Below are 25,234 nucleotides of genomic sequence, written 5' to 3' on the forward strand. Positions count from 1 at the left end.
TCTCTCCTCTCTCCTTCCTCTCCCTCTCTCTCCCTCTCTCTCTCTCCTCTGTCTCTCTCAGAGAGAAAGAAAACTTTAAAAATAATAAAGAAATAAATCACTGAGGACCATTTCAAATCCTTTGTGGAGCCAGGCAGGATATGCATAAGTGATGTCATTGAGTATATGAGGGTAGTATTCACCTGGAAAGAAGCCATGGACGGGATCCCAAGTGTGGGCAGAAATATCACTACCTGCATCCACTGGTCCAGTAGCTTAATTTATTTTAGTTACAAACAGAAACCAAGAACAAGTCTCAGTACAATACAATTATCCATCCCCATCCCTCCTGCTAAAGAAAGAATAAAAGGCTCAGAGAGTCTTAGGTAAAATTCTTCCTTTGGAGGTTTCCTTTAACATCTGAAGGCGGGGGGAGGGATAGTTTCCCTAAGGACCTAGACAAACAACCCTCTGAGGACTCAGGGGAGAGGTCCCCCTCCAGCACTCTGTCTCTTCCCCAAGAAAAACCTCTCTACCACCATCTCCCATTACCCCACAAGAGTGGGCCCAGATCACTGTAGAAGAGTTTGGGAATGGCAGGTAGGAATGAGTGGTCTCCCTGGATACAGGTCTTACGGCGCCACACAGTGCCTGGGGCTATCCCTCAAAGGAAAAGAGTGGTCAAACTACAGGGACTCCCCAGCCAGAAGGAAGAGGAACCAGAGCTAAAGGGACTCCAGGGTGGGGGAGGGGAGGCAATACAGTGCATTTCATCTTAGCTCATTTCAGGTGTTTAAGGAGCAGAAGAGGGGTGACAGCTTTCCCTCCAAGGCCCTCCTACTGTGGGGGAGAAGGCTGCACATCACAGACTCTACCTGACCCCCACCGCCCCCAAGCTGCTTCCAGGTAGATACTTGGAGCTTCTAGGAGCCAGGACTGACCCTGGACAGAAATCAGAGCAAAAGGCTGAAAAGGTGCCCTCCCCCTTCCCCAGTGCTGTGGCGAGGCTGGCCCTCACTTACACACGTTGACCCACTCTGTGACCTTGCACTCATCACACAGCACGTAGCAGCACCAGTGGAAGCGGCAATGACAGCGCTCGACTCGTGTCTGCCGGAGCAGGTTGTGCCCACGGCCACAGCACAGGCTGCCACAGCCATCCAGCAGGCGGCTGGTCTTATTGCAGGCCCGGCCCCGAGTGCCCGGGGAGCCCACGGCAGGGTCTCGCTCACAGAAGTCAGGCGACTTCTCAAAGTAGACCAGCTCTCCTGAGAGGCGACGGGGACGCAGGCGGGGCTGGAAGGCTCCGGAGTTGCGGTTGTGGGTATCGATGAAGATGGCCCGACCCAGCCGCTCCCTCAACGCCGCCCCCACTGCCCGGAACTCTGGGGCCGCCCTCCAGCAGGTCTTGAACTGGCAACTGCCCGACGTGCCATGGCACTTGCATTTCCGCTTCAGGTTTTCAGTCACCACCTAGAGCGGCAGAGGGAGGCGAGGTGAAGGGGACGGCAGCAAATGGGCAGAGCACAGAGGCACAGGAGAGGAGAGGGGACAGAGAGCACAGGGAAGGATAAATATAGGCGAGAACGACCATGGAATATCAGAAGAGAAAGGGCACTGAACGACTGGCTAATAGCCCAACTCCCTCATCTTCTGGCTGGAGAACTGAGCCCAGAGCAGAGTGATTTGCCCATCTTTAATCACTAGCTGGTGACAGAGACTCAGCTTAGGGAACTAGGTGGTAACAGAACTCAACTCCAGTTGTCCGGACTCCCAGTCCAGTGCTCTTTCCAGAGTGAGCACCAAAATGAGGAGTCTGACCCAAAGAACCCCTAAATTCTGTAGGGAGGCAGCTGTAATAATAGCTATTCTATCGTGTAATGAGCACCTACCTAGGACTACGCACTCAGCCGAGTGCTCCATTTGCTAGCTCCCTCTTAATGACAACGTAAGATAGATATCATTAGAGTCTTTTTACAGATGCAAAACTGAGGTTAAGTAACTTGAGGTCATCCAGATGGTGAGTGGCAATCACCCACCGCATCTCCTCCTCTCATTCTGCTGTGCCTCTCAAACTCTAGCCAGGCCTCGAAAGCTAAGGAGACCCAGGACAAGTTGCACACACATACCTGTCGCCCCACCCTTTGTTGTGGATTCGCATTCTTGCCTGGATTGTCCCGGGGAGCTTCCCTGGAATCCAAGAAATCCCGAGAGAACTTCTCTCCAAAGTCCATGTCATGGTTACAGCCACCCCATTCCCATGTGTCCTGGGGGCCAGGGCTGGGGCCTGAGCCGGGGCCAGGACTGGGCAGGGAGTGGGGGAAACTCTTGCCCCGGGACAGTGCCTGCAGCTGCAGTAGTTTGGCCCTCAGCCGATCCTGCTCACCACTGCCCTTCCAGCCGCAGCCGCAGCTCACCAGCTTGCCCAGGCTGCAGGCCGTGGCTACCGCGTGCATGACCCCTGCAGCCAGCATGGAGAAGGAAAAAGCACTCTCCCGGAAACCTGGGGATAAAAAGGGTGTGACGGGGGGGATAAGGTTGACAGGCAGCTGAGAGGGGGGAGGTGGAAGGAAATAAGCAGCCAACCCTTCAATTCCAGGAATTCCTAACTGGAATCCGACTTTGCCATTTACCAGCTGAATAACTGGGGAGAAAGTCACCGAGAAGAAAGGGAACAGAAGCACAGAGCCTCAGTTTCCTCATCTATTAAGGGCGGGGGGGGGGGGTGGTGGGGGTGGACTGAAGTGATCTCTGAGGCCATCCTGGTTCGGTTACTCTGGGATCTGCGGGTGTGGATGAAAGAGCTAGCTTGAGGCAAGACCCCAAGGGTTGGCAGGTGACTGAGAGGAGTCCCCGAGGTCTTTGAAGATTCGTTCACCGAGTTCTACATCTGAAAGCCTTAGAAATTCCCCAGGGAGCTTGGGTGGTGGGGTGGAAGCCGAGACCTTTGGGGGGGGTGTCTTTTTTTTTCTAAAGCGTCTTTTAACCAACGTTTGAAGCTTCCAGGGCTGGGGGCATCTCCACCCACCCCAATACCCCCAAAGCACGGGAACTGTGGAGCTGTCCTTCCCCTTTCCAGTTTCTAGTTTTATATTTTGCCCTTTGAGAACTGCCTTTATGTTTATCCTAACCTGCTATTACTCTATAAAATGCTGGGAGGGGGAGAGAGTGAGGGTGATTTTCCCTAGGGCCCTATTAAAATATTGGCTTCTTTGTTATGTTTTGGGGGTCACAGAGGCTCAAGATGACAACCCTTTCCCATGCTTCCCATTTGGGTATCAAAGCCTACATCAGGCCCTGTAGGGAAGGAGGGGTCTCTCACTTCCTTTTAGGTAGGGGCTTCCTTGAGCCCTGAGAGGATGAGAGACAGCACCTCTTTAGGGGCCGGGCCTCTCCCACCCCAGGATGCAGGGCTTCTGGCCCAGCCTCCCGCCCCCCCCCCCCACCTCCACCCTCCAGGGGTGAAGCTGTTTGCACACGTCTTGGGAATTCCCCCGCAGATGGCAGCTGCCTATTAACCCCGTAGTCCCTGAAGTACTGCCCCCAACCCTGGAGCTGAGCACAGAATGGATCTTTACTCCTCCAGGGAGGAAACTCGGGCATGGCCTGGCAAGAGGCAACGATGCCTTCCAGACCATACCTCCCAGACCAGACCAGCAGTGACCTGTTCTTCGCCCCTCCAGCCGTTCCTCACCTGCTCAGGTGAGAGCCACCTGGGGCCCCCACAGCACAGAGGAGGGGGCTGCTCCCCGGCTTCAAAGTCATCAGGGTCTTTGTTCCCAGCCTCTGCTCCTGGGAACCCCAGCAATTAGGGGAGTAGGTTTAACCCTTAAACGGTTGGGGGCGTCACCCCACCCCCGCTGAGGCTCTGGGGACACCAGCCTGGGCTTGTCCAGCGGGAGAGGGAGAGGGGAGAAAGTTTGAGGGAGGGAATGGGGGGGACGTTTGAAGCTTCCAGGGCTGGGGGCATCTCTTCCTCACAGGTGCAACCCAGACTGAGCCTGGTGGAGGCAGGAAAGGGGGGCCCTAGGGTAGGAGAGCCGCGACCCAGCTGCCTTGCCGGCAGCACGCAGGTGGAAGTCAGGAGCAGGGGCCCAGACGGGTGGCCAGGCCCAGCTCCGTGGCTCCCGGGGGGGAATTCCCAGAGAGGCCCCTCCCCGAGTCGTGAACCGGTCCCTTCCCGCCTCCGCTCGCCTCGGCCTGCCGCCCCCCCCCCCCCCCCCCCCCCCCCCCCGCCTCCTGCCTCCCGCCCCCAGCCCCAGAGGCGCAGACCCGCCCGGCCCGGCTCACCGCGCTTGAGGATGGCGCTGTGGTGCGGCAGGCGGCCGCCGCCCTCCAGCGCGGAGCAGTTCCAGCGCTGGTCGCGCAGCTGGTGCTGACACTCGTGGACCGCGATATGCAGGCCCTGAAGCGCGGATGCCGTCACGTCGGGGCTGCGCAGGCACAGGCCTAGCTGCCGTTTGCTCAGGCCCGACAGCGTCAAGCATACGGTGTTGGCGGTCAGCGGCGGCTCGCCGGGCAGCTTCAGGCCCAGAATCTCATTGCTGAGGGCCCTGGGAACGCAGGAGGCGTTTCGGGGTCTGTGGTCCAGGCCGCGCGCCCCCTCCGACTCCTCCGTCCCGGGTCGGGTGCTTGCAGCCTACGGCTCTCTCGAGGGCTGGGTGACAGGGGGGAATTGCTCACCGACTGCACAACGCCAGGAACAGGAGGACCCGCGAAGCCCGAGGGGCGGAGGCCGCGGCCGGGGCTCCTCCGGCATGTCGAAGCCCGGGCCCGAAGGCCCCGGTGGGCAGATCGATCACGGCCTGCGGGACAGAGAGACTTGGGCGCTCGGGAATAAGGTGGGCTCCCCCGAGCAACCAGGATTCCTAACTCACCAGTGCCACCCCAGTGACCCTCCACATTCCTCCGCAAACAAACAGTAAGAATCATCCCTTGATTCCCAGTCCCCGCACCCTGCGGGAAGACTTAGGGGCCTCGCAGCTGGGGCTTATGCAAGCGCACCTGGAGCTGGACCCAGCCAGACACAATGCCCGGCACACGACACACTCACGTGCAGACTCAGACACACCGACTCACAAACACCACTCCACCATCTTGCCCCCCGGGGCTCCCTCTTTAAGGGCCCCAGGACTGGCTTCCCTTGCCGATACAGTCTCGCTTTTAGGGTTAGGGGGCAGAATTGAGAGGCAGTTCTCCACCAACAGATCGCAGGATGTGGGGGAGGGTCACCTCCAGATGCCGTCGAGGGCAGGCACCCTCCGTGAGAAAGGTGGAGGAATGGGCTCCCAACCCCTCTCTACCCCCTTCTTCTGCAGTTGGGAGAGAGGGGAGGCTCCAGACAGGAGGGGAGGGGACCTGGTTCCCGCCTGTAAAGGACCGTAGCTCAGGCTGAGTCCTCTTCCTCCTCTGTGTTACCTTTCCTAACTAGTGTTCCCCTCCTTCCAGACGCCCATCTGTCTGGTCCCCTCTGGTCCCAGCCTCGGTCCCCAACCCCTTTGCTCTCGCGTTCATTGCCCTTCAGATCTGGGGGTATCCCTTTATTTGCTGTCTTCATCTCTGGCAATATCCCTGGCTCTCTCGGTGTCTCCGTGCCCCTGTGGGCGGATGCGTGTCTGTCTGTCTGTCTGTCTGTCTGACTGCCCGTGTGCCTGTCTCGGCCGCGTGTGCTCGTCCCTGCCCTCCCTGCTTTCCCGGCTCCGATACCTCCAGCTGCTCTGGTGCGGGGTCGCCACCGGCAGGGTTGGGTCGCCTGGGCTCGGGCTCTCAAACCGTGGGGAGACTGCCTCGGGTTCTGCCCCCTCGGCAGAGCCGCATTCTTCCAGGGTAGGGCCACTCCTCTTCGCTGCTTCCCAGCGCCGCCGCTGCAGCCGCCGGGAGGAAGGGAGGGAGGAAGGGAGGGAGTGATCGAGAAAGCTAGCGAGCGGTCTAGCAAAGAACTGGGGGCTCTGCTCTACTCTACTCGTGCCGAGCTCACAGGCGGCTCTGCTGCGGCTGACAGAGTGCGGCCCCCCTCCCCGAGCCCCGGGCATCCCCACCCCACTCCTCGCACCCCCCGCCTTGACCCAGGGAGCGCAGCCGCTCCCCCTCCTCCCAGCCTACACACACACCCTCTCCCCCGACGCCTGGGTTCACGCTTGGCCCCACTGAAGGGGGTGGTGACCAAAGTGCCTCTCACCTGCTCTGGGTAGCCAAGTCTGCAAGGAGGGTGCAGGGACCCAGACTAGGGAGATAGGAGCCTGGTCCCATGTGGTCATTTCTCTTTGCCTCAGTTTCCCCAAGGAGAGCTGGATGGCTGGAGAGTGCCTTTGACACGATGAAGCTGGAGCTGAGAATCAACTTCTCTCCCTGGACACTGCTGTGCAGAGCCCTGAGCCAGAGCGCACCACAAGGCACTCAGAGCCGGCAGGAAAAGCTCCCTTCTGGGTGGCTTGGCTTCCACCCACCTCTGAGCTCTGAGCCTGCCCCTTGGGAGGGGTCAGCCTTGGCCTCAGAGTTTGGTCCTAGCAGAGGCTCGGGTAGCCCCAAAGATCTTCAGCCTTCTCCTCTGCTTCCCTTGGCTTCCAGGCATCCTTGCCTGCGGAGTTCTCCTGCCCTTCCCAGGATCCCCCAGTCTGTACTTGGAGTGGCCCATATCGTCGCTCCATGCTTTCAGACGTGCTTCACATGGAATGAGGAGGGCCTTGGGATCTCAAACAGAGCCCAGCCTGAGGACAGCCAGGGAAAGAGTCCCATCTTGGGTGCACAGACCAGGACAAACCACCTTAGGGAGCTCCAGTGGCAGTGAAGGGGTTAGGCGCCACTGCGCTCCTGCCTGACTCACCCTCCCAGCTCTAACCACTGCGGGCTATTTTTGCCAGAGAGGGGCCCCAGGCTTCCCAGCCGCCCCCCGCCCCTGCCAGACCGCAGCCCAAGGCACGACTGGCCCCGCGCGCCTGAGGCTGGCACGTTGACCTCAGAGACAGGCCCCCTGGGGAAGCAGAGCCACGGGGCTGAAACCCACAGCCACAGTCATCTCTTCCTTGGTGGTGGCCATGCAGCTCGTCTGGGCAGCCAGCCTCCAGCCTGTGCTGCTGCAGAGCCTGCCCTGAGCTGCAGGGGGCACTGTTGTCTAGGGGGCAGAGCGGTCTGAGAGAGGTCAGTGACTTTGATCTGCCCGTGTATTTTTTATTGACCACCTTTATGTACCAGGTCTTGAGTAGGCTGGGGAGGTAAAAGTGCCCTGGTTCCTGACATGGCCAGCTCTGACCAGAAGAGGGTTTGCTTTTCTTGCTTTTGCACCTCCGGGGGCAGGGAAGCAGGAGAAGTAGCCCTATAGCCCCTGCCTCTTCTTCCTGTTTAGAGGCCAAGACCCAAACCATGTGTGGCTTTAGAGGCCACCAGAATCTGCAATCTCAGTAGCTTTCATCCTTACACCTGGATTCAGCGATCCTTGCCAACGTCCTTGTCCTTCTGCCTGCGTGTTAGCCTGGGACTCCACTCAGGTCCCTGGAGGAAGGGGACAAGGTTTCCTCTGCTCCTCTTCTCTTGTGGAGACCTCTTGGACATTTTTTTCTGATTTTTTCTTCTGATTCTACCCTTGTCAGGCTGTAGTGTAGTCAGGTGCCAAGGAATGGCCAGGGTCAGAACTACCACCATAGACTTCAACTTCTCAGTGACTCCAGGGCTCCCCAAGCTGGTCTGTCCAGGGGTCCATACTCCTGTTCCCTCTCCATGCAGAAGCTCAGCTCTGGGACAGAAGGCCACAGGCAGGCAGACTGGGTGGCCTGAACTGGCCCTCAGTGCCCTTGGCCCGACCGGCTGGCCTGAGCAATGACCCGCAGGCGGCTGGAGGGTGGTGGAGCAGGCGGGGTCTGGAGAGGGCTGCGGGTACACACCCATTGCCTAATACCCCAAGCACGCAGCCAGCTCCAGGAAAGGGGAGGGGCGGGAACCAGAGAGACCTTGACAGGGGTTGGGGGCCATGACAGGAGGGGGAAAGTGAGGGGCTGTCATTACTCTGGGAGGGAGTGGGAGCAAGCTGGTCCCTCCTTCCCTTCAATGAGAAGACTGGAGGGCTGCCTTCCCATCATGAGGATGGAGGGTGGGTGTAGCAAGAACAATCTGGGAAGAACACTGTAGCCCTGGAGGGCGGGGGTCAAAGAGAAGAGTGGGGGCCCCCGGGAGATTGGGGGATCGAGCAACCGAGGCGGTGGCTAATGCAGAGCAAAGCCTCGGGAACCTCCTCCTCCTCCCCCCCTCATGTTTGCCTTGGCCCGGGGTCCCGGGTGACTCATCTATTTGCTGAGCCGCTGATAGGGGCGGCCAGGCCCGGGGAACCAAATTATAGGCCCCAGGAGGGATGGATGCGCCCTCAGCGGTGAGCTCAGCTGTGCTGCCCACCCTCTGCCTGTCACGCCTTCTGTTGTAGCACCACAGGCCACCGCCCGGAGGCACCAAAGGGTCCACAGTCCGACTGCATCGGACTCTCAGGGAAAACCCCAAACAGTTGAGCAGTTGGCCCCAACAAATCTGCGGGATTACCCTAGAGAAAGCACTTTGCCCCCTTCTCTACCAGAGGCTGATGCCTTCCCAGCCCAAGGAGGCAGTGCCGCCTGCTGGTGCTTCAAAGGAAGGTAGGCTCTTCTGTCCGTGAACTCTCAGCCCTAGTTCCCTGCTTCCTCCCCACACCCAACATTAAAATAAAGCCCCTTTCCCCTCCAGTATCTCTCTCCCCTGTTCCTGCTCCAAGGAGGTGCTTTGCTACTGGTTTTCCACTTCAAGCCTTTAAAGTTATCCGTGGTCAAAAGTGATAGAAAAACAGAGCAAGGTTAAAGGAGATAGGTGGTGGGATTCTGCTTTATATAGGGGGATGGGAAAGGAAGTGAGGGAATGAACCCACGGAGATATCGGAGGACGGGCATTCCAGAAGTCAGAAAAGCAGGTGCAAAGATCTGGAGACAGGAACTCATTTGGGATGTTCAAGGAATTAGCAACTAGGCCAGTGCCGCCCAAGGGAGGAACCCACAGGGGAGATAACTGGTGCGCAATGAAGGAGCAAGATGGACCATATAGGGCTGTGGAGGCCACTGTAAAGATTTGCCTTTTTCTTTGAGTGAGATTGGGGATCATTGGAAAATTCCCAGCAGAGGAATGAAATGATCTGACCTTCTGTTTTGGAAAGAATGCCTCTGGCTGCTCTGTGGATAAGAGACTGGGGGGGGGCGGGAGCAAGATGGAGTGGCCATTACTGAGATGGGACCACTGAAGAAAGACCTGGTTAGGATGGGGAAGAATCAGGAGTTCAGTGTTTTCTGTTTGTTTTTTTTAATGTTTATCTATTTTCTAGAGAGAGACAGAGCATGAGCAGAGGAGGAGCAGAGAGAGGCGGAGACAGAATCTGAAGCAGGCTCCAAGCTCTGAGCTGTGAGCCGCAAGATCATGACCTGAGCTGAAGTCGGATGTTTAACCAACTGAGCCACCCAGGTGCCCCAGGAGTTCAGTTTTGAACATGTACATCTTGATATGCTTATTCAGTGTTAGGTGTGCAAGTCCAGAGTTTAGGGTTAAGGGCCAGAGAGATATAAATTAGGGACCATGAGACTGAATAGATCACCAAGAGAATGAGTGTATACCGGAAAGAAACTCCAAACTGAATTGGTGTATACTCTGAAGCTTAGAAATTGGGTATACAGGGTGCAACCAGATAGAAGACTGAGAAGGTGAGCAGCTAGGGAGGTAGGAATGGTGTTCTAGAAACCAAGTGAGAAAGTATTCCAAGAAGGAGAAAGTGTTCAACTCTGTCTGCTGTTCCTTAAAAGTTGGTTAGGAGGAGAGCCAACAGGTCATGGATGATTTTGATCAGGAGGTTGTAGCAGATTCAAAGAGGTGATCGGGGTGGAAAGAGGGAATAAAGAAAAGAAATTGGCGCTAGTGATTAAAGCAGCCCTTTTGAGCTTTTGCAGTAAAAGAGGGCTGAGAAATGGAGCAATCTCAGGAGGTAATGTGGCGTCGAATGAAGCTTTAGAGTTTTTAGAGGGGAGATATCACAGCATTTTGCCTGCTGATGGGTATGATCCAGCATAGAGGTAAATTGAAGAAACAAGAAGAAACAGGACAATTGATAGAGTAATGATTTGATCTAAATAGAAATTTGGGCCAAGTCATCATAGCATGACTCAGACTTAGAGCCCTTAGAGCTCACTTTTCTTCACTACTCCTGGTGGGGTGGAATGGTAGAACAAAGGATACCGGCTCCTCTTTTCTTCTTCTCCCACCTCTGCTTGTCACCAGGAGCCCACAGAAGGGCTTCCTGTCTTCCAGTGCATCTCCAGCTTCCATGGGGTTTTAATCAATCCACAGGCCAAGCACATGGCCCAGGCCCCAGTGGGAATAACATCCTAAGGGATGAAGGACAAGCTGCCCATGGTACTTTGTCTATTTACTTGAGCCTTCTGTGCTGGGTGCCCTCCGTAGAGACTACTGGATTTTGGATCTGGGGAGGATGCTGGGCCCAGAACATCTTGTCTCTCAGGGTCAAATCCTTGGGAGGGTCAGGTGCACTGGACTGGGCAATAGGCCTGGGAAGGATATTGCCCTCAAAAGTAACCTCCATCAGGGGGCACCTGGGTGGTTCAGTCAGTTAAGTGGCCGACTTCTCAGGTCATGATCTCTCAGTTCATGAGTTCGAGCCCCACATCGGGCTCTGTGCTGACAGCTCAGAGCCTGGACCCTGCTTCGGATTCTGTGTCTCCTTCTCTTTCTGACCCTCCCCCCACTTGCACTATGCCCCTCCCTCTCTCAAAAATAAATAAACACTAGGGCTCCTGGGTGCCTCAGTCGGTTGGGCGTCTGACTTCAGCTCAGGTCATGATCTCACGGCTTGTGGGTTCAAGCCCCTTGTCGGGCTCTGTGCTGACAGCTCGGAGCCTGGACCCTGCTTTGGATTCTGTGTCTCCCTCTCTCTCTGCCCTTCCTCTGCTCATGCTCTGTCTCTCTCAAAAATAAATAAACATGAATTTTTAAAAAATTAAAAACACTAAAATAACAAATTAAAAAAAACCTCCATCAGGCTTCATCTTGGTTAATAAGCATCTCATTTAAAATGGAGGTGCCTTTGGGGCACCTGGGTGGCTCAGTAGGTTAAGCATCTGACTTCGGCTCATGTCATGATTTCACAGTTGTGAGTTCGAGCCCCTCATCAGGCTCTGTGCTGACAGCTCAGAGCCTGGAGCCTACTTCAGATTCTGTGTCTCCCCCTCTCTCTCCCCCTCCCCTGCTCACACTCTGTGTCTCTCTGTCTCTTAGTATAAATAAACGTTAAAAAAATTTTTTAAATAAAAAATAAAATGGAGGTGCCCCAAGAAGATTAATTAAACTTATCAGACATGGACTCCTTAGAGTGATTTCCCTGCCTTTAATGGGATACCTGATCATTTCTGAGACTTAGAACTCTTCAGGATCAGACCTGGGTACATACTCAGTTAGAAAGCACCCTAAAAGCAGGGAGGTGAAAAGAGAGGATTCAAAAGGGAGACAGAAAGATCCTAAAAATATTTTTATTTATCTGTCAATTTTGAGATGGGGTCCATAGCTTATTTGTATTGCTACACACTCACAAAGTTGATTAGGTGGAAAGAGCATTGGCTTTGAGTCAAAAAGAGTTTTTTAAAGTTATTTATTTTTGAGAGAGAGAGAGAGAGAACACAGGGGAGGGGCAGGGAGACAGGGAGAGAGAGAATCTCAAGCAGGTTCTGAGCTGTTCAGCACAGAGCCTGACTCAGGGCTCGAACTCACGAACTATGAGATCATGACCTGAGCTGAAATCAAGAAATCAGACACGTAACCAACTGAGCCCCCCAGGCACCCCAGAGCAGAGTTTTAATTTGGGTCTACCAACTGTTCATTTTTTTAAGATTCTAATTTGAAGCTTACTATTTATTTATTTATTTATTTATTTATTTATTTATTTATTTATTTATTTTACATTGGTTCCATGCCCAAAGTGGGGCTTGAACTCAGGACCCTGAGATCAAGAGTCTCATGCTCTTCCCACTGAGCCAGACAGGTGCCCCTAAGATTTTGTTTTTAAGTAATCTCTACACCCACTGTAGGGCTCAAACTTACAACCCCAAGATCAAGAGTCACATGCACCAGCGACTCGGCCAGACACGTGCCCCATTTATTCATTCATTAGCTGTGTAGACCTGGACAACTTCTTAATCTATTTTTTTTCCCTCTGTAAAGTGAGAGAGAAGAGAGACATAAGGGAGGAGGTCCTCCCTCCTTGAGGGGCCATTTGTGTGTGGTGGTGAGGGCCATGATGACAAGCTGGTGGTGCTCCCCTATGCCCCAGTACAGGGGACAGCAGCCACTTCCTCTTCAATAGGAGGCCAAGGTAGCCTTGAAGCTGAATTGGAGTCCCTGGGAAAAAAGAGAAAGCCTACAATGGAGGAGATGCTTGCAAGCATTCGGGATATCTCAAATGTGGTGAGAGTGGAAAGAGCCAGAATTTTGCAAGAAGAGAGAACTTGGCAGAAAAAATCCAAAAGAAGCAGGACACGTGGAGGCACAAGTTCCCTATTCTGGGTTCAGCTCAGCCAGCAACTCTTCTCTTCCCAGCCCTCCCCACCCACCACGCACCCTGACATCCACTCCACTGCCCTTCCTGAGCCTAATCCACAGAGACTCAGCTACTCCAGGCTTGTCCATCTTGATGCCGCCTTGGTTGCAGCCTCAGGTCCCCTCCCCCGGTGACATGCACATGTTGATACATGCCACAGAGTGACACACCATAGGGTGACACAAGGTATACACGGCGAGAGTGACACATATATGCATAGTTAATCTCCCCACGCACACACACTCATCCACCCATCCACCCACCTCCGCAAACAGTCCCAGACACTCCATCCCTCAGTCAGTCTTTGGGTCTTTCCTGACAGTGGCCGCCACCTCCTTCCCGACACATAGATGATGCACTGCCCCAGGTGGTGGCTGTGACAAGATGACTCCACTGATCCCTCCCGACGTGAGCTACATGCCAAGATTCTTTGGAAAGTTCCCTAACGTCCCTCCTCAAAACATGGAGTTTCTCTCCATGAGGACACACACGAGTGTGCACCCTCAGAACACACTCACACATTCTCATATGCATTCACCCTTGCATTGTCCCACTTAGACACACACACACACACACACACACACACACACACACCATAGTCACTTGTGCACTCCTACCAGCCCACAAACACAAAACTGCCGCGGTCCCCGGTTTTCCTCTCTAGTGAACTTACCCCACAAACCCACCCTCAGGATTTCCCTGACCACGACCCCACTCCCAGTCTCCCCCTTATCCTTCCCTGTCCAGCCGTCGGGGGTTCCAAAGCAGGAGGCGTCTCCCCGGAGTCGCTGCCCAGAATCACAGCTTTCCTTCCTCTACTCAGCAGTGGGGAGAGAGAGGACGCCAGACGGGCCCAGGGTGACGTCGAGGGGACAGCCCCACAGCCGGTGGTGGCGAAGCGGCTGGGCTCCCGGCAGACTCTCCCTTTAGCACATTGTCGCCGCGCCCCCTGGCGGACGCTGGTCCCCGACGGGCTCCGGACGCGAAGAGGAGTGAGGCGGGCGCGCGTGGGAGGGCGTCCCAAGGGGAGGGGTCGGCGGGCCAGTGCAGGCCCGGGAGGCGGGAGCCACCGGGCAGGGGGCGGGGGTGAGCCCCGACGGCCAGCCCGTCAGCTCTCGCCTCAGACGGGCGGGAGCCACGGCCCCGCTCGCTGCCCATTGTCTGCGCCCCTGACCGGTGCGCCCTGGTGCCACGGTGCGGCCCGGCGGGCAGCCTCCTATCGTCACTTCAGCCAGCGCCGCAACTATAAGAGGCGGTGCCGCCCGCCGTGGCTGCCTCAGCCCACCAGCTGGGACCGCGAGCCATGCGCCCGCCGCCCGCCCCCAGGGCTGTTAGAGCCAGACTGCGAATTCTCGCCACCGCCGCCACCGCCGCGACCCGTCCCACCGTCGCGGGCAGCAGCCAAAGCCGCCCCAACTTCAGCACAGAGCAGGCGAGGCCGGGCAGGCCATGGGGCACTGGGCGCTGCTGCCGGCTGGGTTTCTGCTACGCTGTGGCTGGCGCTGGCCGCTCTGCCCGCAGCCCTGGCCGCCAACAGCAGTGGCCGATGGTGGTAAGTGAGCTGGTGCGGGGTCGCCACTTGTCCCGGGGCGCAGAGCCAGGGCCAGCCCCAGCCAGCTCCCACGCTCTGGGATCCGTCCGCAGACAGGCTCGCTCCACCGCACTGACTTCCCTCCGAGACACCGAGGGGCGCTCTGGAGCGGAGCTGCCCCAGAGAGAATCTAGTTCTGAGGAGGTGGGGTGAACGGTCCGCCCGCGGCGGCCCACGATACTCCCTCCAGGCAGGGAGCCCACTCCCATCTGGCACCGCCCTTCTCCCTTGAGCCCCAAACCCAGCCTCGCGGGGGTAGCCACACCACGGGTTTCCCTGCCTTGGAAGCGAAGGGCCAGGCCAGCGCTCAGAAAGGAAGGCGAGAGGAGGGTGGGACTCCTGAGCATTTCACCCCTGGGTGGGCATGGACTCCAGGCCAGGATTTCCTTGCCCAGGCTCCCGGGGAAGCAGTCTCTCAGAGTCAAGGTGGACATCTAGTCTTCAGGTTTACCATGCCTCCCCTGTCCAGTCCCCAGGCCCTGCACAACACTCTGGACGCCCATTCCTTTCAAACCAGTTAGCCAGGGAGCTCGGAGTCTTTACCTCATTATTGATCTCCTGCTGCTCTCTCAGGCAAATAGTCCCAGGAAGAGGACAGGGTAGACACGATCTTTTTGCTTAGGGAGCAGGTCCTCTACCAGAGCCTGAGCTCCTACCACGCATCTCACCAGGGGCATCGTGAACGTAGCCTCCTCCACGAACCTGCTGACCGACTCCAAGAGTCTACAACTGGTGCTCGAGCCCAGTCTTCAGCTGCTGAGCCGCAAACAGAGGAGGCTGATCCGCCAGAACCCGGGGATCCTGCACAGCGTGAGCGGGGGGCTGCAGAGCGCTGTGCGAGAGTGCAAGTGGCAGTTCCGCAACCGCCGCTGGAACTGCCCCACAGCTACGGGGCCCCACCTCTTCGGCAAGATCGTCAACCGAGGTGGGTACCCAGGGAAGCGACACTTCCGGGACCAGGGGAACGCAGGGTCACCCGCAGGGCAGGGGCGGGCGAGTGCAGGGAAGATGTCCCAGGCGCCTGCAGGGTTCCAGGATCAACCCGCCAAGAGCTTCGCGCCCAGCGCCAGCTCTACCAGGCGTTTGCAAGCCGTGCACCTCCGGCGCGAAGCTTAACTTTTCTGCGCCACTGCCCCAGCAAAAGCGAGTTCTGAGTCGTGGACGCCGGCTCGCCACCGTTTCCCCGGCCCCTCTCAAAGGCGCCTGGAAGCTGATCTCCGCGAGTGTGTCTTGCCTCCAGCCCAGCAAGGCTTGCATCGCCGACAGGGGCCGAAAGTTTGGGGCGCGGAGAGGTCTTGGCAAGTGCAGAGTTCTTCCCCTCCCCTCTTTTCAGTTTTTCCCTCTGGACCTGCCCCACTCCCACTGAGGAGCCAAATGCGCCCTGAGTCTCAGGAACGCGTGATTACAAGCGTGGACAGGGTTGCGTGCCCACGCACGTGCTTTCTCTAGGAGATCAGCTTCCCAACCCAGCCGGCCGCCGGCTCTCGGGACTCTAAGGGCGGAGTCAAGGGTCCCAAGCCCTCCACCGAGGAGGCTGGCAGCACCCCGCGTACCCCCTCGCTGATCCCCGCTCCCTTCCCTCACAGGCTGTCGGGAAACGGCGTTTATTTTCGCTATCACCTCCGCCGGGGTTACCCATTCGGTGGCGCGCTCCTGCTCAGAGGGCTCCATCGAGTCTTGCACGTGCGACTATCGGCGGCGCGGCCCTGGGGGCCCCGATTGGCACTGGGGGGGCTGCAGCGACAACATCGACTTCGGCCGCCTCTTCGGCAGGGAGTTTGTGGACTCCGGGGAGAAGGGGCGGGACCTGCGCTTCCTCATGAACCTTCACAACAACGAGGCTGGCCGCACGGTGAGCGGGCTTGAGGGGCTCCGCACGGAAGCGGAGTGGCGTGGCAGGGATCTCCGAGTCCCTGAGCAGGGGCTAACCTCGAACTTGGGGAGTGACGATCGGTGATAAGGCCAGGCGTCAGAGTAGGGAATCAGGAGAGGACGTCCCGAGGATGCAGGAGGTGTGGAAGGAAGGCAGAGAATGGAAGAGATAGTGGCTGAGGGCAGGTAGAACTGAAGACATTAGAAGTCATGGAACCCGTGGAATGTACTGCCTGCAGCCCTCCGTTGTACAGATTCAAAAAACGAGGCTTGGAGGCCGAGACCACTATCCCGCGTGGAGCAGTTGAGCTGGGGGTTCAAATCTCGGCGCGAGGGCTAAGCCTGGGCCTTGCTGAGGTCTGGCAGGGTCCGGGAGGGGGCGGTATCTGGGACGGTGGTGGCTCTGGCCCTGACAGTGCCCCGGGACACCCTTCTTCCTCCTTCCCCCCAGACTGTGTTCTCTGAGATGCGCCAGGAGTGCAAGTGCCACGGGATGTCGGGCTCGTGCACGGTGCGCACGTGCTGGATGCGGCTGCCCACGCTGCGCGCCGTGGGCGACGTGCTGCGCGACCGATTCGATGGCGCCTCGCGCGTCCTCTATGGCAACCGCGGCAGCAACCGCGCCTCGAGGGCGGAACTGCTGCGCCTGGAGCCCGAGGACCCGGCGCACAAGCCGCCCTCCCCCCACGACCTCGTCTACTTCGAGAAATCGCCCAATTTCTGCACGTACAGCGGACGCCTGGGAACGGCGGGGTACGGCCGGGGCGCGCCTGCAACAGCTCCTCGCCAGCGCTGGACGGCCTGCGAGCTGCTCTGCTGTGGCCGGGGCCACCGTACGCGCACACAGCGCGTCACCGAGCGCTGCAACTGCACCTTCCACTGGTGCTGCCACGTCAGCTGCCGCAACTGCACGCACACGCGCGTACTGCACGAGTGTCTGTGAGGACGCTTCGCGGACTCGCCCCCAGGAAGCGTTCCCCTCTAGCCCACCCGGATACGTGCCCACCCAGTCCCTCCAGCCACAACCCCCGCGATTCATACGTGCGCGATCATTTCTCCCACCTCCTCCTACCGGGGACTCCTGAAAACCACTTGCCTGGGCCGGCATGAACCCTCTTGCCATCCTGATGGACCTGCCCCGGACCTACCTCCCTCCCTCTCCCGGGAGACCCCTTGTTGCACTGCCCCCTGCTTGGCCAGGAGGTGAGAGAAGGATTGTTCCCTTCCCCGTGGGGGTCAGCTTCTGACCGTGTGGCTCTGCTTCCTCCACCGCGCCAGTGACCCCCCCCCCGCCTCTCTCCCTCCCCTTTATCCTCCGTTTTTTCTCCAGATCTTCTCACGCCCTTCCCATTCTCCTGCCAAGGGTGCAGACGCTGAACACACACCTGATCAGCAGGGCCTTTCTCCTCCCCACCTGCAACGGAACCGGGAGGTTCTAGGGTGAAAGGGCAGCTGTGGTGATGTGGAAAAGGAGGTTGGGGGACCCAGCAGAAATACCCCCATTCTCCCAGCCTCTGTCATGGAGCCATTGAACAGCTGTGAGCCATGCCTCCCTCACCCACCTCCTACCCCTTCCTGTCCTGCCTCCTCATCAGTGTGTAAATAATTTGCACTGAATCGTGGATACAAAGCCACGAGTTTGGTTGTTGTAAATAAAACTATTTATTGTGCTGGGTTCCGGCCTGGCTTGCAGAGACCACTTCCACCCCACCCCAATCCCTCTCCCTTCTCCTCTCCTTCTGCTCTCCAGCCTCTTCTGATCCCTCTCTTCCTCTCCCCAATTTCTCAAAGATGCCGTTGCCTACCGGAATCAGCATTTCCTTCCATTGTAGCTATTAGTGGCTCCCCACCCCCACCGATGTAGTATCTTCCTCCGCAGAATAAAATTTCTATTTTTATCAGTGACTTGGTGGCTTCTCCTTGAACCCAGAACACACCATTGCTTGCCTCTCTTAAATAGGCTACATTGTCGGGGGACTGGTTTCCCCGCCCTGCAAGAAGACCCTGAGATTCTGACCCTTGCATGACCTTAATGAGGCCCCTGGGGATCTAGGTCGTCAGGAGAACGTGGCCAGGAGCCAGGACACCCTGCAAGATTCTTCTTCCTATTTGAACACCAACCGGCTGTGTGATACTGGGCAAGTCCATAACTGCCTCAGTTTCTTCCCTTGATGAACAGGGATTAAACAAACAGGCAAACAAACTCTAAGCCTGCCTTTCCTTTCTGGAATTGTGAAAATAGCTACACCTGAGTGAAGCCACGACCCTGTTCTGAAAAGAACCCAAAGAAGAAAAGAGAAAGCCAAGCAGAAAGGGTGCTGCTGTAGAGCTTTCGGCCCCTGAAGCCTATTGGCTTCAGCTGTGGTCACGGCTTATTAGGACCTTATCACGTCCTTATTGGGACCCCAGCTCCCAACCTTGGGCTCAGGAGGATCCAGGTGACAGGTGATGGGTTCTAGCACCGGACCCAAAAGCTCAGAGACGACAGTGGGGGAGAAGAAGGGAGCTGGAGGGCTAGAATCCAACTAGAGGCTAGGGCTTAAACCAATGTGACCAGAAGGAAACCCAAGTGTGGTCCATAACCACACCATTAAGTTAGTCATTCCCATAAAGAGCCTGAAAGAGCACTGTTACTAATAACGCTCATACCTCCATGTGCACATTCACCAGAGTCGGCAGGAGTACTAATCCTGCCCACGCCCTGAACCTATCTCTAACCCTAATCCTCTGCCTGTCCCTAGATCTAGGTCTAACCTTAGCCTTAACCCTAACTTCAGACAACACTAACCCCTTCCTAAGCTCTAACGCTTGTCCCTAATCCTAAGACTTCCCCCCAGGGGAGGACCTAAAGGGCAGGGGGAGCTATGAAGCACCCCACCCCCCCAAGGGCAACAACTGATCCCAGATGGCTGGAGAATTTCCCCCTCTCCCTAGGATTCTTTTGCTGTGGTAGCTGCCTCCCACCTCTCCCTGGATGTGTGAACTCTGACCCCTGTTGGCCTTTGGGGTATGTGTGGGGGTAGGGGAGTGGAGCCAGGAGCTGCTCAACCCTGCAATGACATCCCTTTCCCTTTTTCTCCATCTGCCAAGCCAGCACCAGCTTAGCTCTCATGGGCAGCAGAGGGGGAGGAGTAGAAACCTTATTGATCCGGGGTAGAAGGCACCTCTCATAAGCCTTGGGTTTCCAGTAAAGAACCCCCTGCAGAGAATGTCCAGTCTATAATCCAATGAATTATTAGATCCCCCAGCTCCCAAAGCAAGAAGTGAATGGGATGCCAGAGGCAGGAGAGGGGGTTTGGGCCCCTACTGGACGATGCCCAGAGTTGGGGAGAGGCAGCGTTTGGGGAGCTGAAGGGTTGGCAGCTGTCCCCAAGCACTCTCACCTGATTCCTAACTCCAAGAGCTGGAATGGGTATCAGCTTTCAGGCCTAGAAGCTGGGGCCTCTGAGCTGAGCTGACACACAAGGGCTGAAGAAGGGTAAAGGGAAGCAATGAATCCTGTTCTGGTCCTAATTAGACTTTCAACAAACCTGTTGTTTTCTCAGCCTCAGTTACCTTGTCAATTGAACAGGGATGGTTGCCAGTGCTTAGACCTCTCCTTCAAGAAGGTGGTGAGGTTCAGATGAGGGTCATGTACGTGAAAACTCTGGCCACTTGAACACTTGCTGACGCCTCTTCTGTGCCAGGCGTGTGCCAAAGGCTGGGGTTACAGGGATGCGTGAGCCATCGTGCCTACCTGGAGAAGTTTATAGGGTGGCCAGGGAATCAAGCACATCGACTGGTATTGTCAGACGAAGAAGAGAGTGCAGTGAAGGCTCAGCGAAGTGTAAAGCCCTCTGCACACCCATGAGGTTTGATGAAAGACTCCCAGAATCAGTCCTCTGCATGGGAGCCCTCGCTTCCAGGGGCGGGGACTTCAAAGTGGGTAAGGAAGTGCAGAATGAGGCTGGGCCCTCAAGGGGCCATGCACCAAGAAAAAAGGTGTGTGTTGGGGGGGGTGGGGGGCAAGCAAAAGGGGTGTGGGATCTCTGCAAAGCATTACATAGAAGCTAATTCTTTTTCATGTTATGATCACCTGTGCCATTCTCACGAAGGGCTGTGCCTGGAAGGGTATCACCATAGGCAAGTGTTGTCAGGAATGGGCCTGATGCCCCAGCTCTGCCCTATCCACCCAGGCTACCCTTCCACCCACTTCTGATCTTCAGGTGCCAGGTGCCACACACCCAGGGGGATCTGAGGCTGCCAGGGACCCCGGACACATGGTTGGCCTCAGCGGGTGAGGGAGGCACTAGTCCTGAAATACCCTGGGGGGGGGGAGCGGAAAAGCTGAGAGGAGTGAGACGGCAGGCCTGCGCAGTCCCCAGGGGGTCAGCAAGCCGGCACCACACACACCCTGCCACACGCACCCTGGAAAAACCCTGTCAGTGGGGCTGCAAATACCCCAGGGTCTAGCACCCCCCCCTCCCCACCTCAGGCTGGCTCAGTCCTCCTCTCCAGGCTAGAGGGAGAAAAATAACAAAATGAGGAGAAAATAAGCTGTTTGGCTGTGGTGTGAGCAGGAATATCCATACAGAGCTGCCCACCACTCACCCTTACTCACTCTTTCCACACCCAGCCGGGGCGCCCAGCATGAGACAGACCACCCCCCTGCCCCCTCCCCCGTCTGGGCTAAAAGCAGACGCTGGTGAGCGAGCAGCAGGTTATAAATATGCCCAGGGAACTGCCGCCAACTCGCTCCCTTGTCATTCCCTGGGAGGGGATAGGGTGGGGTGGCTCCTAGGGAGGAGCCAGGGCTGTTCCTGGGGCCCAGGAGGAAGTGGGGCTTCCAAGAGGCTACTGCACTTTTTTTTTTTTTTTTTTGCCCTTTTCAAAGGGAAGGAACCCCCACCACTTCATTTTTCCTGGGCATTTGCTCATCTGCTCAGAGGTGGGGTTCCATCCTTCCCGGGCCACACTGAGGACCTCAGAAGGAAAGGGCCCAAGGCCACCCTGTGTCACGGTGCAGCCCGGCATCACTCCTCTTTCTCACACTCACTTACCCTCAGCAAAACCAGAGTTCATTCATTCATTCAACAGGCATTGACTGACGGCCTGCTGAGCACCAGGCCCGGGCATCAAAATACCTGGGAGCACAAGTGTCTGCACGTGTATGTGCACGCACGCACAGTGGCCCGGCTCCTGTGTGTTCACACCAGCACCGGTCCCTCTACGGACTTCTTGGCTTTAACCCGGCAGCCTCATCAGAAAGGGTAAAGCTTTAGGCTCCTTCCTGGTTCTGCCTCAGAGTAGGTTGGTGGAGGTGGAGGGTGTTGAGAGCAGGGCCCCTAAACATTCCTGCTTCCATTACTCCCCAGATAAATGAAGGGTCCTTTTTCTCCTCCTGCTCAATCATCTCCCAATGCAGGCGCCATGCCAGGAGAAAGAGCCACTTTGTGGGATGCCGGGGGCCACCTGCCCAGGCTGCCAGAGCCTCCTGCCTCCCAGTCACTTGCCAAGTAGGTGCCAAGCTGGGCAAAAGGGGGCAGTGCCACCCTGGGAAGCTTCCAGTTCTCCTCCCCCAAGGCCGAACCCCTCCCCTCTCCCTCCTCCCTCCTCCCTATTAATCCTCGGAAGTGAAGGGGCCGTCCCTGGCGGCCCCTCGGCCCTATTGTGGCCCCTCGCCCTCCTCGGCTGGCGTCTAATTAACTCCTCCTGCCCCCGGTTTTGTGTGCCCCCCTTACCCCACCTTGTCGGCCCCGCCCCTCCGCTCGGCCTGCTCCCCCCCACGGACATTCCAGGCCGGCCGGGCTGGTGTGCCAGGGCAACCAGGGCCGGACCAAGGCCTAATCCTCCCGCCGCCTGGCCCGGCTGGGGGAGCCCCACTCACCTCCCCGCTCTCTGGGGGCTGCCCGGCTCTGCTGCGGCGGAGACACACAATCAGGACAAAGGCGCAGCCCCCAGGGGGCTAACTCAGCCTTCACGCCCAGGTTGTGCGGCATTTGGGGAGTTTAATGAATTGTCCATCACGCCTTTCAGGGCCCGCCCGTCAGCCTGGATTAATCTTCGGAGCCCTGGTGGGGTAGGAGACACTAAGCCTGTATTTATTACTCTCCCATTGTCACTAATTGAGGTAATTATCTGTGACTCTGGCCTGGCCAACAATGCGGCATTCACTCCCGGGACCTCGATGGGCCTGGCTCCCACTCTCAGCACCAACCCTCCCTCCTCTCTTCTCCCAAACCCGCCAAGGGCTAAGTTGGGCCCTGGAGCATGTTGGGAAAGTGGACAATGTCCCACAATGCTTCACCTCTCAACCAGTGTCTCCCACTGCCACCACCATGGAGTCACAGCTAGGGAGAGGCCTGCCGCCCCCCCCCCCCCCCCGCCAAGGTAGATGAGAAAAAGAAGGCAGCCTGTCTAGGGACAGGTTTGGCTGGCAGAGCCCCCAGGCCACAGAGGGGCATGTTTCTGAGCTCTTTGGTTTTCTGGATACTCCAGCTCCTTACCTCTGGGTTGGTGACACCAGGATCTCATAGGGTCCTTCTGTGGATCCACATGAGTGGTCATGTTCCTATAATCTCCAGAGGTCTAGAATATTAGGAGGCCCTAATCCATAGCAGACGTACTCTCAGGAGGTCCCTAGAGCTGCTAGAGCTGACAGCGTGGCTATGGATGTGATGGGGGAGGTTGGGAGAAAGACTAGGAAAGGGCTGGTCAGGGAGCTCCGAGAGGGCAAGAGGAGTCATCCAAGGAGGCAGCATCTAAGGGTCACACTCATGTGGTCATGCAGCAACCATAGGGAGAAACTCAGATTTGGAGGGGTGAACAGTGCCAAAGAGTAGACTTCTCATGGAGATGGCTTCCCAGGTCAAGGGGATTGGCTTGGGGAGTGCGTGAGTGTGTGTGTGTGTGTGTGTGTGTGTGTGTGTGTGTGTGTGTAAATGAAAGAGAACGATAGCAAAAAAAAGATTTGGTTTTTGGTTAAGATTAGATGTCAAGCTCTTGAAGGCAGGGGCTATGATTGTTCACTGCTGTTTTTCCAAGAGCCTAACATTGTACCTGACACATAGTAGGTACTGTCACATGAATGAATGGATACATGAGGCTGGTACTTGCAGTGGGGTTGGGGGTCTGTTGGCTCTGCTTTTCCATAGCTGCACTTAGCCTTTTCATTCTGTCTCAGCACTTGCTGGAAGGAAATGTCTAGACCATCCAGGGACAGTTCTTGGATGGGCACTCCTCCAACTGCAAACATTTTAAGGACCTTGGCTGAACACAGAACTACAGTCAGAACAGCGCCACCTTGTGGTGCCTCTTGGAAGAGCTCCTGGAGAGACCAGCAAAGAAAGCAGGGGTTTATCCCTATGCTGGGGTGGGGGGTGGAAGGACACCAGGCAGCAGCCCCCTCTCCTCCCATTTATCTGACCCTGAATTGCTGTGCCAGTGTTCCTGTTACACAGTTTTATCATTTCTTCCTACCTTCTGACAGCATTTGCTGGGAGCCTGCTCCAGGCCCAGCTTGTAGTGGATACAGAGCTAAGTCAAAGGCACTACCCTTAAGTAGCTTATGGTCCAGCAGGAGATTCCACAACATAACAAGACCAACGAAGGGTGATCAAGCAGCAGAGAAAACAATGCTATAGGTGTTGAGGAGGCAACAGGGACATTCGCAGCTCAAAACCTCTCTGCCCCTCCCCTCTTCCTCAATCCCTCTCGCTAAAGCTCAAACGTTTTATCCTTGCTTTCCAGAGACACTTCATGATTTGGCTCACACACATCATTCCAAGGTCCTTGCTCCTCTGAATTCCCCACTGACTCTGTTCCCCGTGAAAGCTTTGGGCTTTCCCACCTCTCTACCTTTGCTCATGCCCTGGAAAGCACCTCTTCCCCATCTCCCCCTGTTGAAACCCATCTCAGGTGTCCCTCCCTACATTCAGCCCTTCTCATACCCCTTGGCAAAGTGGCCTTGCCTCCTGAAGCATCTTCTGGGTAGGGCTTTCATGAACAGCATGTACAGGCTGTCCCATGGATGGTTATCTGCGTGTTTCCTGTCCTCCTACTAGGCTTCCACCTTCCTGAGGACTGTGGGCTCTGTGCTTGGCATTCCTTGTAGCACTGAGCTAGGCATATCATATGTCCTCATTAAGAAAAGAGATGGATGGATGAATGGATGAGTGAATGGATGAACGAACAGATGGATAAATGGGTGAATGGATGGACAGAGGGATTGGTAGCTGGCTGGATAAATGGACAGGTGAGATGTATAGATGGATGCATGCATGCATGATGGATAGATGGATGGAGGAAGCAGCTATTCTTTAAAAGGACACAAAAAGGGGCACCTGGGTGGCTCAGTCAGTTAAGCATCTGATTTCGGCTCAGGTCGCAATCTGACGTTTGGTGAGTTCGAGTCATATCAGACTCACTGCTGTCAGCATGGAGCTCGAGCTCAAGCTCGCCTCGGCTCCTCTGTTCCCCTCTCTCTCTGCCCCTCCCCTGCTCGTGCTCTTTCTCTCAAAAATGAACAAACATTTTAAAAGTAATAATAAAATAAAAGGAGTCATAAAGGGGCACCTGGGTGGCACAGTCAGTTAAGCCTCCGACTCCTGACCCTGGCTCAGTTCATGATCTCATGGTTCGTGGGTTCGAGCCCCGCATCGGGCTCTGCACTGATGGTGCAGAGCCTGCTTGGGATTCTGTCTTTCCTTCCCTCCGCCCCTCCCCTTCTTGTTCTCTCTCTCTCTCAAAATAAATAAATTAATTTAAAAAAAAAAGGACCCATAAAAAGCTATGTAGTATCCGGGGCTCCAAGGGAGGAAGCTCCACCCCATGCCAAGACATGCAGGGGAGAGGACAGCAAGCAGACTGAGTCTTCCTTCACTAACAAATTCACCCTCAGTAAGCCATCTCTCAGAGTCCTTAGGTATATTCCCACTCCCAGAAGTCCTAGTCGGGGACCTTCTCCTTCCTTCATGCTTGCCTGGATCCTCAGGAAGGCCTTCATTAACATATATTATGTATACAGTCTACACTGTAATGCCTTTGTGGGTTTCCTCTCCCGCATCCCTCGCCCTATCTCACACAGAGATAGAGATCTCACCCTAGACCGGAAGCTCCCTTTAAACAGGAACCAGGTCTGAGTCTCTTGTGTGTCCCTACGGCCTGGCACACATGTTTAATGAATGAGTGAACAAATGAATGAGTGAATGCTC

At 56.4% G+C, this 25,234-nt stretch overlaps 2 protein-coding genes across 2 annotated transcripts; one reads left to right on the forward strand and one right to left on the reverse strand.

The window, feature by feature from the left end:
* Nucleotides 1-252: 252 nt before the first annotated feature.
* WNT10B (Wnt family member 10B) lies at nucleotides 253-4,738 on the reverse strand. Its single transcript, XM_030322504.1, is given in 5 exon segments — nucleotides 253-1,452; nucleotides 2,109-2,482; nucleotides 4,270-4,532; nucleotides 4,663-4,688; nucleotides 4,691-4,738. Coding segments are annotated over 5 exon segments (1,170 nt in total). The 3' UTR covers nucleotides 253-993.
* Nucleotides 4,739-14,029: 9,291 nt separating this feature from the next.
* WNT1 (Wnt family member 1) lies at nucleotides 14,030-17,250 on the forward strand. The gene is given in 7 exon segments (XM_030321881.1): nucleotides 14,030-14,051; nucleotides 14,054-14,132; nucleotides 14,843-15,096; nucleotides 15,758-16,023; nucleotides 16,495-16,797; nucleotides 16,800-16,844; nucleotides 16,846-17,250. Coding segments are annotated over 7 exon segments (1,110 nt in total). The 3' UTR covers nucleotides 16,987-17,250.
* The last annotated feature ends 7,984 nt before the right edge of the window (nucleotides 17,251-25,234 follow it).

This window comes from Lynx canadensis, chromosome B4 (assembly GCF_007474595.2).
Source record: "Lynx canadensis isolate LIC74 chromosome B4, mLynCan4.pri.v2, whole genome shotgun sequence".
NCBI classification, from domain to species: Eukaryota; Metazoa; Chordata; class Mammalia; order Carnivora; family Felidae; genus Lynx; species Lynx canadensis.